General features: G+C 38.6%; 1 protein-coding gene across 2 annotated transcripts in view; it reads left to right on the top strand.

The window, feature by feature from the left end:
• The window catches only part of LOC111159921 (sarcoglycan gamma), a 142,273-nt gene that overhangs the window by 38,439 nt on the left and 87,277 nt on the right, over positions 1 to 16,557 (top strand). For both annotated transcript variants that reach the window (XM_022522603.1, XM_022522602.1), the window contains exon 2: positions 9,420 to 9,614. In XM_022522603.1, coding sequence (XP_022378311.1) covers positions 9,420 to 9,614 — 195 coding nt within the window. The remainder of the gene's footprint in view (positions 1 to 9,419; positions 9,615 to 16,557) is intronic.

Genomic DNA, 16,557 nt, shown 5'->3' with positions numbered 1-16,557 from the left:
GATACTGGCTACTATTGCTGTTTAAATCTCCCTTAGTCTTTGCAAACAGCTCCAGCACTCGTGCTTATCTGCATTCCCTTGGTTCGCAGTGAAAAAGCTAAACTTTTTTACTGTGGGTATTGTTCGTCATTAATGGTTCTTTGGTGTATGTGCATGGTTTTGCTCCGGTGTTATTGGATTATTTGTATTTTTTAATGGTAACAACCTTGTCTTATCTTTACAACAAAAATTTTCTCCAACTTATTATCAACCATTGAATTTTTCTTGGGGCAGACTCCTCCCCATTACTCTTTGTTTTCCTAACCATTTGCACCTAGTCAGAGTGATGTGAGTTATATGCAAACAGGGAGGCTAGAAATAGTGAGAATTAGCTAATTAACATGGGAATTAGCTATCTTTTGGAAGTTTGAAAGCAAATGGAGGGAGAACTCTTCCGTCCCATGGTTCTCAGTGAGAGCATGACCTAGTCCCCTTTAACTGATAAGCACACTAACTTCCTCCTTCCCTGGAAGAGTGTCCCATATATACTGGATAGCTCTTATTTCTCACTTTTCATTTACTCATTTATCACCTCTCTGTGGGGGCTTGTTTTAGACTCTGTTCTCCTTTCTCTATTTGTCCTTTTGTCATGATCTCATTTTTCATACTGAAGCAAACTGCTTTCAAACTGTGCTTCATATCCAGTAAGTGACCCTCTCTATACGTTCATTTGTCCAATGCAGACTCAGTGATTGCCTGTTACGTGTGCATGACTCCTTCTGGTCATGTTTATGTAGTCTTGCTGTTGACCATTCTTGTGAGCTGCCTTGTCATTTTAATGGATAATGTAACATGATAGTATATGCTGCATGACATCTGCTTGGACATCAGAGCTATATTTTATGATATGAAAGGCAATTTTGAGACTGTAAAAAATAATTTGCTTGCAGTTTTTCAATTGACATGATGGGTGCTATTAGATGTTTGGAAAGCCCCCCAGTCAGCATGCGCTGTGGCCTGGCAGGACATAACTCAAAGCAGAGCTCCATCCCTAACACTCAGATGAATCTTCCTTGGAGAAATGAAGATGGCCAGGGGGGAGCTGTGTGCATTGGACCTCCTTCACCCCTTCCTCGTGGTTATGGCAGCAATCAGAATCATCTGTGTGTGTTGGGATGAGTGTGATCATCAAGCCACGACCCCAGTCCTTGTAATACATTTCAGAGTCTTTGGTTTTTGCTTTATCCATTATTGCGTAATGCACTTCTAATTTTACTCTATTATCAATAAAGCAAAGAATTTGTGTGAATCAAATCCAGTGGCATTTCTTCATACTTCCTTGTGAAGTAGTATGTTATCAGATTTTGCAACTGTTACATGTATGCTTGTAAAGAATATGCACTTCCCAGTTGGGCTCTATACACGTCCGTTTAAATACTTTTCAATTATATTTTTGAAGTTTTGTATAGTGCCACTCATTTTAGAGGGCTTGATCTAGCAATAAAGGTATGCTAAAATCGTCCACTATGATAATGGCTTGTTTCATTATTTTTTTAATTTATTCAGTTTTTATGTCATGTATGCAAATGAATAGATATACATAAAGGTATTTCAGGGTGTTTGTTAGATGCATTTAAGTCTAGCATTTCTACAGCTTCCTTGTGACTCTAATTTTATATTTGTAGTGTTACAGCAATACCCCACCATAATGTGCCTGTGATTATGGGAGTTCAGATATAACTTAAATGATGGATGGCACCTGTCCTCTGCCCCTGCCCCATTGTTGAGGGGTAGCTGAAGTTTTCATCTCCTTTGGAGTAAAAGGATGGGTGGTGACATGTGTGTTGGGCTGGAAATAAGCAACACCAGTAAATGCAGCCCCTATCACCAATAATCTAGATTACTCTTCTGAGACTAGGTTAACTGGGACATTCTTTGAATCACTGCTCCTTCCTCCTTCCCTTCCTTCTTGGAATCACTATGTAGGCCCGAGGGCTCAGGATCATTCCCAGCAGGTTCCCTACCCAGAAGTGCTGGCTGGTGAAAGGATGGATCTGAACTCTTTGCCAGACCCTCTGATATATAGGCCCTTATTGGGGTGAGTTCATTAATTTTGCAGCATGACTAAGTTTATAGGGTTCAACTCTGGGACCCATGCTTATCATGAGGTTTCTTTGTTTTTGGTGTTCTCCAGATTCAGAATTATTTAATACATTTCAATTACTTTATCCAGCTCAGGAGTCAGTATCTGTTTTCAGCCTAATTTATCTTCAGTTAGAGAAATTTCTTCACAGTTACCCTGTAATCATTGTCTTTCCACTATTTTCTCCAGTTACTCCCCCTGGAACTCCAGTGGAACACATGTAGACCATCTCAGCCTTCAGATTTCCCTTCACATTTCTCCTATCTTTACCATGCTCTCATGTTTTCTAAGATTTCTTACATATCTGTTAGATACACATAAGACATGTACTTTATATGTCTGAAAACTTCAAGCTATATAACTCATTTTTGAATTTTAAAACAGAACTGAATTTCTCATTTCTAAAGGGTCTATTAAGTTCTTTTCAAACATACTTTTAAAAAAATCATATTGGCTCCTTTTCAACATCATCCATGTATTTATGATTTCTGTGTCTCAAACTCCTGGCAATAACTTATTCAAATTAGGCATGTTAATAAATGACCCTTGAAATTAAGACCCTTGAAATGTCATTGAACGACATCTATTTAGTAGGCACAGTGCTCAGTTCACTATGTTGTGTCCCATGGCAAGAATCAAAGAATATAGAACACAGAATTCCTATCTGTAAGGTGGTTTTATTTTAAATGATAAATAGGGAACCATGAATTCAAAGGGCATAAAAACTGCGTAAAGATATTTATGCAAAACTACACTTTATGTCTGAATCCCTATCAAAATGTTGATAACTATATTTGAGAGAAGCATTAAAAACCCATCAAAATTAAGTGTACCACCATCAACAACTTTGAGAGATGGTTAACAGGGAAAGAGGTATAAGTTTTTTAATGACATAAATTTTTTTTTATGTTTATTTTTTTACTTTTATCAACTAACATTCATTTTTATTAGTACTTATTTCTTTCATACATACACAAATTGATCATGTTTTTACCTTTTACAATAGAATACAAATGTTCATAAGAGAACATCCTGTTCTAATTTAACAAAATTTGAAACCACTATCTGTGTCCTCTCCTGGTATTTCCCAGTTTGTTTTTTGTTTGTTTGTTTGTTTTAATTTATTTTCAGCGTAACAGTATTCATTGTTTTTGCACCACACCCAGTGCTCCATGCAATCTGTGCCCTCTCCAATACCCACCATCTGGTTCCCCCAACCTCCCACCCCCCCGCCCCTTCAAAACCCTCAGATTGTTTTTCAGAGTCCATAGTCTCTCATGGTTCACCTCCCCTTCCTATTTCCCTCAACTCCCTTCTCCTCTCTAACTCCCCTTGTCCTCCATGCTATTTGTTATGCTCCACAAATAAGTGAAACCATATGATAATTGACTCTCTCTGCTTGACTTATTTCACTCAGCATAATCTCTTCCAGTCCCATCCATGTTGCTACAAAAGTTGGGTATTCATCCTTTCTGATGGAGGCATGATACTCCATAGTGTATATGGACCACATCTTCCTTATCCATTCGTCCGTTGAAGGGCATCTTGGTTCTTTCCACAGTTTGGCGACCGTGGCCATTGCTGCTATAAACATTGGGGTACAGATGGCCCTTCTTTTCACTACATCTGTATCTTTGGGGTAAATACCCGGTAGTGCAATGGCAGGGTCATAGGGAAGCTCTCTTTTTAATTTCTTGAGGAATCTCCACACTGTTCTCCAAAGAGGCTGCACCAACTTGCATTCCCACCAACAGTGTAAGAGGGTTCCCCTTTCTCCACATCCTCTCCAACACATGTTGTTTCCTGTCTTGCTAATGTTGGCCATTCTAACTGGCATAAGGTGGTATCTCTATGTGGTTTTAATTTGAATCTCCCTGATGGCTAGTGATGATGAACATTTTTTCATGTGTCTGATAGCCATTTGTATGTCTTCATTGGAGAAGTGTCTGTTCATATCTTCTGCCCATTTTTTGATATGATTGTCTGTTTTGTGTGTGTTGAGTTTGAGGAGTTCTTTATAGATCCTGAATATCAACCTTTTGTCTGTACTGTCATTTGCAAATATCTTCTCCCATTCTGTGGGTTGCCTCTTTGTTTTGTTGACTGTTTCCTTTGTTGTGCAGAAGCTTTTGATTTTGATGAAGTAATTTTTTTTAAAGAAAATTACTTTCTTTTATTTATTTATTTATTTATTATTTATCTATTTGACAGAGAGAGAGCATGCACAATCAGGGGGAGCAGCAGGCAGAGGCAGAGAGAAGCAGTTTCCCCACATTGCAAGGAACCCGATGTGGGGCTCAATCCCAGGATGCTGGGATCATGACCTGAGCCAAAGGGAGATGTTTAATTGTCTGAGCCACCCCGATGCCTTAATAACATGTATTACTTTTTAAAATAAAGTGCTCTCCAAAGGTAATTTTTATTCAATTATTTTGAGTTTTATTCAACTCAAAATTCTTTCTTAGAATACAGATTTTAAGTTCTAAAATAAAGCAGTATTTCATGAATTTTTTAGTAAAGGGCTTGTTAATAGCTCACAAAGTCCTCTGCATTGTCCCAGTGCAATATCTTGCCAGCATGAATGCTATTTTGCTGTTGTCTGACTTAACATGCTGAAGAATTGGTACCCTTCCCAATGCTGATGATAATAAATATCTAAAGGAAGCTAACTGAACCAGATAGCCTCTGAAAGTCTCTTTTAGCAAAAACGTGATACACTGTGTCAAACAAAGTAAATAAATAAAAGCCTCCAAGAGGAACATAAGCTAATAATTTATTAAATAACAAAGTTGATTTTTTAGAAAAAATTTAAATTGAGTGTTCCACCTAGCCATTTAAATCATGCCCGTCTAGAGTAAAATCCTTGTTTATTCAGCATAATCAACACTGAGAAATAGCAATAGCAGGTTAACCAAAATCCTTAAAGTGGGCAGTCATAAAACATGATAGAGTGAGAAAGACAACTGAGGAAAAAAACAGATGTGAAAGCAGAAGTAGTGGTAACTAGAACTCAAATCTGGAAGGACAAGAAAGCAGATCACTAGCTTCTGAAGGTGAGCCTGGAGTCAGTATGTTCACCTGAGGAAATGGGATCCAGACTCTTAGCAAAGTAGGTGCACAAAGGTGGGGTAACTCACAGGGCACCTGGGGGGCTCAGTTGGTTAAGAATCTGACTGTTGGTTTCAGCTCAGGTCATGATCCCAGGGTGGTGGGATCCAGCCCCACATTGGGCTCCACACTTGCACTGGAGTCTGCTAGAGCTTCTCTCTCCCTGTCCCTTGCCCATCCCCACCATATTCTCTCTCTCTCTCTCTTAGTTAAGCATACAACTGTTGGTTTCAGCTCAGGTCATGATCTCATTGGTGATGAGATTGAGCCCTGCGTCAGACTCCCCACCAAGCTTTTCTCCCACTGGCCCTCCCCTACTTGTGTTCTTTCTCTCTGTCCCTCCCTCTGTCTCTTTCCCTCCCTAAAGTAAATAAATAAACCTTTAAAAAAAAAAAGATGCATCTCCAAGTGGGGGTAAGTACAAATGAAGAGAAGTAGTCTAAGGGCTGAGTTTGAGGCTGGGAGATGAGGAAGCAGCAAGTGATAATAAGAAGCAATTTCCATTGCAATGAGGGTTCCTGGAAACCTAGTGGAAGTGGAGGTGATGACTATTTGGCATGTGCTGACCTGAGGACATATGAACGCACACTTTGCTTAGCAACATGGAGGTCATTGAAGGCTTATTACAAAATCAAGTTCAGTGGGTGGTGGGTGTAGAAGCCTGTCAGGAATTGAGTTCTAGAGATAAGGAAGACACATAGAGGGATAGTGGGTAGAGTCAACACACTCAAGGAGTTTTGGTGGGAGGAGGAGTGGAGAAATGGAGCTGGGGCTGTAGATATTTGTGAAATTTCTGCGGTCTGCCAGGGCATATGGTGGTAAAAGCAGAATCGCTATTCTCAGGAGCCACAGACTGGTCTTATATAGTTTGTCTTTGTTAGTATTCTTTCAGTAATAAAATCCTAGAGACCTCATTTTCTATATTATTAGTCTTCTTTCCAATAGGTCTTTCCTGAAAATACTTTAACAGAGACAGCGGTTTTATTTCTGTCTACTTAGCCTGGATCCCCCGTGGTATTAGCTCCTCATCCACAGTCATTGTTTAAGTAGAGTGTTGGGCCACAACTACTAAATCTTTTCTTAATGTATTCAGTATGCTCATAAGTCATACTATGTTTTATTTAGTCTTTAACTCAGAGGACTCACTCATACTATCTAGCCCCATTTGCTATCATTGTCCCTGACAGGTAGATAGCTCAATTAGTGTTTTTCAAATTCAATAGTTATTTCTTTCCATTTTTTCACTCACTCATTCTCTTAAGACCTCTATTGTGTGCCTATTATTTGTCAGTTACACTGTTTTAGGGACATAGCATTGAACAAGACTCACATAGAGTTTACATTCGAAGGAGGAGGAGTCTATAAACAGGTGAATAATCGAAACAGATTCCAAAGACTGAATTAGAGGGAGTTAAGGTCTACCCTCATAACAGAATTGCTACTGGCTCTCTTGTAAGCCATAACAAAAAGATTTAAATGGATATTAAGGTTTTCCCCATTTTATGTAAGTGTGAACAAAACTTTCTATGAAAGGTAGAATAATGACTTCAAAATAGGTTCATGTCCTAATCCCTGGAAACTTACATGGTAGAAGGGATTTTACAGTTGTGATTATGTTAAGGCTTTTGAGATGGGGAGATTGTCCTGGATTCCCCAGGTGGGCCCAGTGTAATCACAAGGTCCTTATGAAGAGGAAATAGCAGGGTCAGAGTCAGAGAAGGAGCTGAGACAACACAAATAAAGGTTGTAGCCAAGGAGTGTGGGCAGCCTCTGGAAGCTGGAGAAAAGAAGGAACAGATTTTCCCTACACCCTCCAGAAGGAATACAAACCTGCCCACACTTTGATTTTTTAGCCCCCAAAGACCCATTTTTGGACTTCTGACCTTCAAAACTGTAAGATAACAAAATTGTGTTGGTTTAAGCCACCAGATTTGTGACAATATGTTACACCAGGAATAGGAAACTCTATGTAGGAATAGAAATACATAGCATTTGGAAACCCCGTATACACATAGCATTCTTGGAAAGCTGCTGTTTTTACTGATCCATAATGACATTATAAAATAGTGCACTTGCTATAAATTCAGACTCCCTGGTCACCCTTCCTGATACAGCTGCAGTCTCTCAGCCTGTGCTTCACAGAAGTTTTGGAGTTGCCACCATTAGTACAGATAATGACAAGCACTTTGAAATAAATGTAATAATGGGAGGTGATGATACATGACCTGAGTGCCCAGAGAAGGCATCTTTGAGGAAATGACATGTGAGCTGCCACTGAAGGCTAAGAAGGAACCAACAGGGGGTTTCAGGTGGAGAGAATGCCCAGGACAGAGGTCCTAAGGTGAGTTAACTTGGTCACTTAAAGAGTAGATGGAGCATTGCGAGTAAAGACCAAATGCTAGTAGATGATGTTGAAGAAGTAAGCCAAGGCCCTTCATGGAGGGTTTAGCCAGTGACAGAGGAGCTCAGATACTCTCAGTGTGGGGAAGAGCCTTTAGAAAGTTTGAAAGAACAGAATGGTAGGAACTTGCTTACATTTTGCATATTTGGCTGCTGGGTAGAGCATGGTTTCTGAAAGGAAAAAAGGGAAACTGGTTCCATAAGAGAGTTTGTAGAGGCTTGAACTAGTATAGGGGCAAGAGGAGTGGACACACTCAGGATACAGGTTAAGGCAGAGCTGATAAAATGTGAGAAGTCTGAAGGGAAAAGAGAAGAAGCAAGGATGACTCCTAGGACTTTGAAGCAACTGTGTTCGTGAGGCGGACTCTACTGTAAAGAAGACTGAGGACCTCAAAGAAATGAGCAAATAAGTTATGCCAGTTATGACATCAGTAAGCATTTAGGTTTTGAATCATGTAGATTATCCTGAGTATTGGAAATCCTATGTAATGAATAGCACAGTTTTATATAATCAATTAGAATGTAGGAAAATCCAATTGTTTTTCAAGAATTATTTCAGACTATGACTTATTTTAATAATGACACTTCCAAACCATTCCTAAAAATAAACGTAAGACCTTTGCATTAAAAAAAAAAAATTCCTAGAGAATATTTTATGTTCTGATTTATCATTTTACTGCATTTATAATCAGGAAAGTCTTTGTAATCTCTAATCTTCACTTTATAAATTAAAACCACTTTTTTGGGTGCCTGGGTGGCTCAGTCATTAAGCATTTGTCTTTGGCTCAGGTCATGTTCCCAGGGTCCTGGAATCAAGCCCCGCATCAGGCTCCTTGTTCAGCGGGGAGCTGCTTCTCTCTCTCTCACTCCCCCTGCTTGTGTTCCCTCTCTCACTGTCTCTCTCTCTGCCAAATAAATAAATAAAATCTAAAAAAAGAATAAACAAAAAAACACTTTCTTCTTTCCTCTGTTGTGAAGTGAAATAATGAATAATTCTTTAAAATCTCCTCATAGAGTTGAAATTGTTATGAAAACTTAGTGTAATTTACATAAAACAGTGAGTACTTATAAACATTTGTATGCATGTATACCTTCTGATTGTTTTGGAAGTTGGTTAATACTGGGGAACTTTATTATAAGCAAAAATGAAGAGAGCTTTTAATTCTGAGTAATTTAGCAAATGAAGAAAGATGTGATTTAATTATTTGACATAAAAACTAAATAATTGGATTCCATTTTAGAAAGATATGTAGATATCAGCTTGATTTTCCTCCCACTGAATCTTTTAAAAACTTGGTAAGTTGATTATTTTAGGTTGATGCTTCAATTCCAAGTTTAACCCTGCAGAATTTTGAAAGTTGACTATACATATAAAATGTATTGATTAAAATGTGAAAATATGGTCACTGGATTTCAGATGAATTGGTTGTATCTAAACTATTTTGAATGATAGAGAAAATATCACTCTGTGCTTGAAATAATGATATATTTCAAAGTAACATTCAGTTCTTTTTAAAACTCGTCTTAATTTTGAAAATTTATTATTGGGGCAAAAAGTATTATCTTGTGGGACTTGTAGTAAATCAGTATTGACAAAAAAGTTCTTTGTTTCTATTTCTTTGTCCCTCCCTCTCTCACCCTCTCCCACTCCTTCCTCTCCTCCCTATCTCTCTACACTCCTTCTCTCCCTTTCTCTCTCTCCTTCTCTGTCTCTGTGTCTCTCTGACCCTCCCTCTCTACCTCACCCGTTCCCTGCCCCTTCTCCCACCCTCCCCCTACCCCGTGGCAGATGGTCCGTGAACAGTACACTACAACCACAGAAGGCACCCACATACAGAGGCCAGAGAACCAGTGTGTCTACAAAATTGGCATTTATGGCTGGAGAAAGCGTTGTCTCTACTTATTTGTTCTTCTTTTACTCATCATCCTCCTCGTGAATTTTGCTCTTACAATTTGGATTCTTAAAGTGATGTGGTTTTCCCCAGTAAGTAGTTTCCTTTCCTGGTAAGCATGTTCTTGTTCTGTTTGGTCTATCACTTAACCGTATTGTATTGGTAGAAGCCTCCTTTAATGGAATTAATGTTTGTTTTCTTTCTGGATCAGAATTCTCAGTAGCAAAATGTTCATACATTTACTCTTTCTTAATTTCACTGTGAACTGTAGGGTGTTGGGTTTTTTTTATTTCCTATTTCGATTTTTTATCTACTTGTGGGAAAATTATAACAATCTTGAGTTTGTGGTTGACTGAATCAAAATCGCATAATGATTATTTAATCCATTAATTTATAAAATTCTACAAATCATGTTGGTTTTCTTAATGCTATTAATCTACAAATACTAATCATCCAGATGCTACTTTCTCATTTTTTAAGTTTCATTTTAATATAAAATAAATTCATGTCCACACTCAATATTTAACAAAAGCTTTGAGTAGATAAAATACTCGTTGTCCTAAGGAATTCATAGTCTATTTTAGACATCCTCATGTTTTCAAGATAGCTGGATAATTGTATGTGCTCTAATAATATATTGTATGCTTTTTCAAAAAATATGTGTTTAATATAAAAGTGTCTTAATTTTGCTAGATACTATACCAAAGTGAGAAAAATACTACAGTGAACATCACAGGTAGGTCAGTCTGTTCCCTACATGCATCTTGAAGGTGTGATACAGGCACAGGCTCATTCCAAGAACAGTAGTTGTAGCAGTCAGTCTCAAATGCCTTCCTTTGATTTGTCTCCTTCACTTTCTATGCAAGTATTTCTTTCCTGCCATTGTTCTACAGCCAGCAGACACATTATCTATTTTGTTGACATAAATATTTATATTTTCCCATATTCAAAGAGGTAAATTAACAATCCCAGCAAAATATAGCTTAAAATGTGTTATTTAATATATTTAATATAAACACATACTGTGAATTGTTATTATAAACCATATTTAAGTGCTATAAATACATAATATATTTATTTTATTTTATTTTATTTTATTTTATTTTATTTTATTTCATTTTATTTTTGCAGAGTTCCAAGATTCATTGTTTATGTACCACACCCAGTGCTCCATAAAATATGTGCCCTTCTTAATACCCACCAGGCTCACCACCAGGCTGGGTCATTCATCCCCCCACTCCCCTCCCCTCCAAAACCTTCAGTTTGTTTCTCAGAGCCCACAGTCTCTCATGGTTCATCTCCCCCTCCAATTCCCCCAATTCACTTTTTCTTTCATTCTCCTAATGTCCTCCATGTTATTCCTTATGCTCCACAAGTAAATGAAACCATATGATAATTGACTTTCTCTGCTTGATTTATTTCACTCAGGATAAGCTCTTCCAGTCTTGTCCATGTTGATACTAATTTGGGTATTCGTCCTTTCTGATGAAGACAGAATATCCCATTGTATATCTGGACCATATCTTCTTTATCCATTCATCTGTTGAAGGGCATCTTTGCTCTTTCCGCAGTTTGGCTATTGTGGATATTGCTCTTATGAACACTGGGGGCATAGGGCCAATTCGAGTTTATCTTTGTGTATGGTGTAAGTGAATGGTCCAGTTTCAGTCTTCTTTGCATAGCTGTCCAATTTTCCCAGTACCATTTATTGAAGAGACTGTCTTTTTTTCTACTGGATATTTTTTCTTGCTTTGTTGAAGATTATTTGATCCTGGAGTTGCCAGTCCATATCTGGACTCTCTACTCTGTTCCACTGGTCTATGTGTCTTTTTTTGTGCCAGTACCATTATGTCTTGGTGATCACAGCTTTGTAGTAAACTTGAAATCAGGCAACATGATGCCCCAGTTTTGTTTTTCTTTTTCAACATTTCCTTAGCAATGCAGTGTCTCTTCTGGTTCCATACAAAGTTTAAGATTGTTTGTTCCAGAACTTTGAAAAATGCCAGTGGAATTTTCATCAGGATGGCATTGAAAGTATAGATTGCTCTGGGCAATACAGACATTTTAACAATGTTTATTCTTCCAATCCCTGAGCAGGGAATGCTTTTCCATCTTTTCCTGTCTTCTTCAATTTCTTTCATGAGCATTCTGTAGTTCTTTGAGTACATACCCATTAACTTTTTGGTTAGTTTTATTCCAAGGTATCTTACGGTTCTTGGTGCTATAGTAAATGGAATTGATTCTCTCATTTCCCTTTTTATATTTTCATTGTTAGTATATAAGAAAGCAACTGATTTCTGTGCATTTATTTTGTATTTCTGCACATTACTGAATTGCTATATGAGTTCTGGTAGTTTGGGGGTGGAGTCTTTTGGGTTTTTCTTGTAAAGAATCATATTATCTGTGAAGAGAGAGAGTTTGACTTCTTCTTTGCCAATTTGAATACCTTTTATTTCTTTGTGTTGTCTGATTGCTGTTGCTAGGACTTCTAGTACTATGTTGAACAACAGTGGCAAGAGTGGGCATCCTTGTCATGTTTCTGTTCTCAAAGGGAAGGCTGTCAGCTTTTCCCCATTGAGAATGATATTCGCTGTGGACTTTTCATAGATTTTATGAAGTTGAGGACTCTTCTCTCTATCCCTATACATTGAAGAGTTTTAGTCAGGAATGGATGCTGTATTTTATCAAATGCATTTTCTGAATTAATTGAGAGGACCATGTAGTTCTTCTCTCTTATTGATTTGTTCTATCACATTGATTGATTTGTGAATGTTGAACCACCCTTGCATCCCAGGGATAAAACCCACCTGGTCATGGTGGTTAATCTTTTTAATGTACTGTTGGACCCTATTAACTAGGATCTTGTTGAGAATCTTGGCATCCATATTCATCTGGGATATTCGTCTGAAATTCTCCTTTTTGATGGGATGTTTGCCTGGTTTGGGGATCCAGATAATGCTGGCTTCATAGAAAAGAGTCTGGAAGTTTTCCATCTGTTTCTAATTTTGAAACAGCTTCAGGAGAATAGGTATTATTTCTTCTTTGAATGTTTGGTAGAATTCCCGACAGAATCCATCAAGTCCTGGACTTTTGGTTTTTTGGGGAGGTTTTTGATCACTGCTTCAATCTTGTTACTAGATATTGGTTTATGCAGGTTGTCAATTTCTTCCTGTTTCAGTTTTGGAAGTTTATAGGTTTCCAGGAATGCATCCATTTCTTCTAGGTCGCTTAGCATATTGGCATATAACTGTTGATAATAATTTCTGATGATTGTTTCTATTTCCTTGATGTTAGTCGTGGTCTCCCCCCTTTCATTTATAATTTTATTAATTTGAGTCCTCTCTCATTTCTTTTCGATTAATTTGGCCAGTAGCTTATCAATCTTATTGATTCTTTCAAAGAACCAGCTTCTAGGTTTGTTGATGTGTTCTACTATATCTCTATAACTCATTGATCTCTGCTCTAATACTAATTATTTCCCTTCTTATGTGTGGGTTTGGCTTAATTTGTTGTTGATTTTCCAGTTCTTTAAGGTGTAAAGAGAATTGGTGTATTCAAGATTTTTCAATTTTTTTGAATGAGGCTTGGATAGCTATGTATTTCCCCCTTAGGATCACCTTTGCCATATCCCATAGGTGTGGACTGATGTGTCTTCATTCTCACTGGTTTCCATGAATTGTTCAAGTTCCTCTTTGATTTCCTGGTTGATCCAAATGCTCTTGAGCAGGATGGCCTTTAGCTTCCAACTATTTGTATTCCTTCCAAACTTTTTCTTGTGGTTGAGTCCAAGCTTCAAAGCATTGTGGTCGAGTTCCAGTTTCAAAGCATTGTGGTCTGAGAATATGCAGAGAATAATTTCAGTCTTTTGGTGTCAGCTGAGTCCTGATTTGTGACCCAGTATGTGATCTATTCTGGAGAAAGTTCCATGTGCACTCAAGAAGAATGAGTATTTGTTGTTTTAGGGTAGAATGTTCTGTATATATCTATGAGGTCCTTCTGGTCCAATGTGTCATTCAAAGCTCCTATTTCTTTATTGTCCCTGTCCCGGGACCCAGGACAGCCTCCCCTGGTGCTGAGCCTGAGAGAGTGCGGCGGAGAAACCAGGTCTTGGTCCCTGAGCCGCCAGCACGCCCAAGAATGCATGGGGTCCGGCTCCTGTGAGGGGCTGGGAGCCTTACCAGACACAGAATGCCGCGCCATGCTAACAGAGCCTGAGATGCGCACACCCCAAACCCTACCCTGAGAGAGGTGGACGCAGGCACCAGCCTGGTGCTCTCGGACCAGGAAAGACCAGGCACTCCCAGCCCAGGCCAACAGGAAAATCTCAGTGTGCGATCACTGCTTGGAACCTCTCTGGCAGTCTGGAGCTGCCCAGACAGCTGCTGCTGCCGTGGTTTTGGGTAAAAGCAGAAGATCCTGTGTCCCCAGGAACCGCAACTTGGAACCTGCTCTGCCAGTGGCCAAGGGGGAAATTTGTATGGGCTCTGCAGCACGCACAGGGGACCAGACTGAGGCTTCTCTCTGAGAGGAGGTCAGGCTGCAGTTTGCTTTCCTCTAAACCTACAAAAACCATCAAAAGCAGTCCAGGCGAGAGAAAATAAAAGTGAACAAACATAAAAACCTCCAGAGAACAAAAGCCTGAAAAAAAATGGTTTCCTCAGAGCCCACCCCCTTGAGGGCCGCGGGAGGACTTAACTCAGGGAACATCATTGACTGAAAACCCACGTGGCAGGCCCCTCCCCCAGAAAACCAACCAGGAGAAAAAAAAGACTACAAGAGAACAACCACCACTACTTCATAGGACAACTTTTATTTTTAACTCGTTCCCACTATTCTGGTTCATTTTTTATATATATACATAATTTTTTAACCTATTTACCATCACAGTGAGATGTCCAGTACATCAAATTCCATAATAACCTTCTAACCTGAACTTTTTGATACATACACCTGTGTTTTTCTTTTGCATTTCTATTTTTTATAATTTTTTTAAATTTTAGTTTAGTTTAGTCTATTCCTTTTTTATTTTTATTTTCTAATATTCATATAGAGTTAAACTTCAAGGTAGTCCCCTTTCCCCAATCAATGCTACCCCTATAGGTAAACCAATTTTTAATCCCCCTTTATCTTAGGAAAGTTGAGTCCTTTAACAAAAATATCAAGACACATCGAGGAAGAATCAAAACAACCTTCCTCGCCCACAATGAGAATATATAACCACTCTCCCATCTTTTTCTTCCGCCAGTGTTTCTGTGTATTTGTGTTTGTCCTGATAGTATATAAATCTTATACTTGGGGTACTTTTTTACAAGGTTCTTCCTTTATGTGCTTTTATATTTATATATATATTTTTTTCTCTTGTCATATACTTTTATCAGTCTTTTTGTCTCTTTTTGTTTGTATATTTCATAAATCTTACCTTGGGGCCCATTTGGGCTGAACCTTCTCTTTTATCTTCCCTCTTTCTCCTATCTCTCTCTCTCTCTCTTTTTTTTTCTTTTTCCTTTCTTTATTCTGTCACTTGGGTGGGGAATCCTGATTGCTCAGAAGCATGCCAGGGTGCACCTTGACTGCACCACGGTCGATACATCCAGCTACATCTGTTCAGTCATCTCTCACCAAAATGACTAGGAGGAGGAATGCCCAAAAGAAGAAAAATAGAGAGGATGGGCCTTCTGCAACAGAGCTAACAGCTATCAACATAGACAATATGTCAGAAGGAAAATTCAGGCTAACAATTATCCAGGCAACAGCTAGGTTGGAGAAAGCCATGGATGACCAAACGGAATTGATTAGGGCAGAACTGAAAGCAACCAGGGATGATGTTCACAATGTTAGGGCAGAACTGAAAACTACCAGGGATGAGGTTCACAATGCTCTCGATGAGTTCCAATCTAATCTAAATTCTTTAAAAGCTAGGGTAACTGAGACAGAAGATAGAATTAGTGATCTGGAGGACAAACAGAGAGAAAGGATCAGGAGGAAGCCTGGAACAAACAGCTTAGAAGCCATGAAAACAGAATCAGGGAAATAAATGATGCCATGAAACGTTCCAACGTCAGAATTATTGGAATCCCTGAAGGGGAGGAGAAAGAAAGAAGTCTAGAAGATATAGTGGAACAAGTTCTTAATGAAAATTTTCCCAATCTTGCAAATGGAGCCAGTGTTCATGTACTAGAGGCCAAATGGTCTCCACCCAAGATTATAGATTCCAAAAAAACATCAAGGCACCTGATAATGAAATTGAGGAATCATAATTGTAGATACAATCTCTTGAAAGCTGCTAGGACAAAGAGGCTCCTTACTTACAGAGGACAGCCCATCAGAATAATGTCAGACTTGTCCACAGGGACCTGGCAAGCCAGAAAGGGCTGGCAAGATATATTCAGGGCACTAAATGAGAAGAACATGCAACCAAGAATACTTTATCCAGCAGACTGACATTCAAAATGGATGGAGAGATAAAGAGTTTCCAAGACCGGCAAGGCTTCAAAGAGTATGCAACCGCCAAGCCGACACTGCAGGAAATATTAAGGGGAGTTCTATAAAAGAGGAAAAATCCTAAGAATAGCATTAAACAGAAATATTGAACAGAAAGAAAGACTTCAAAATTAACACGATGTCAATAAAAACGCATCTATCAATAATCACTCTCAATGTGAATGGCCTAAATGCACCCATAAAATGACACAGGGTTGCAGATTGGATAAAACGACAGGACCCATCCATATGTTGTCTACAAGAGACCCCATTTTGAACCTAAAGATACACCCAGACTGAAAGTGAAGGGATGGAGAAGCATCTTTCATGCCAAAGGGCCTCAAAAGAAGGCAGGGGTACCAATTCTCATATCAGATAAATTAGATTTTAAACTAAAGACTGTAGTCACAGATACAGAAGGACACTACATAATTCTTAAAGGGACTATCCACCAAGATGATCTAAAAATTGTAAATATCTATGCCCCCAATATGGGAGCAGCCAATTACATAAGAAAACTATTATTCAAAATAAGGAGTCATATTGATATGAATA

The sequence above is a fragment of the Enhydra lutris genome, unplaced genomic scaffold (assembly GCF_002288905.1).
Source record: "Enhydra lutris kenyoni isolate GAN:26980312 unplaced genomic scaffold, ASM228890v2 scaffoldscaffold71, whole genome shotgun sequence".
In the NCBI taxonomy this organism is placed as follows: domain Eukaryota; kingdom Metazoa; phylum Chordata; class Mammalia; order Carnivora; family Mustelidae; genus Enhydra; species Enhydra lutris.
Note: the sequence above shows the minus strand (reverse complement) of the source record. Positions and strands in the feature narration are given on the sequence as shown.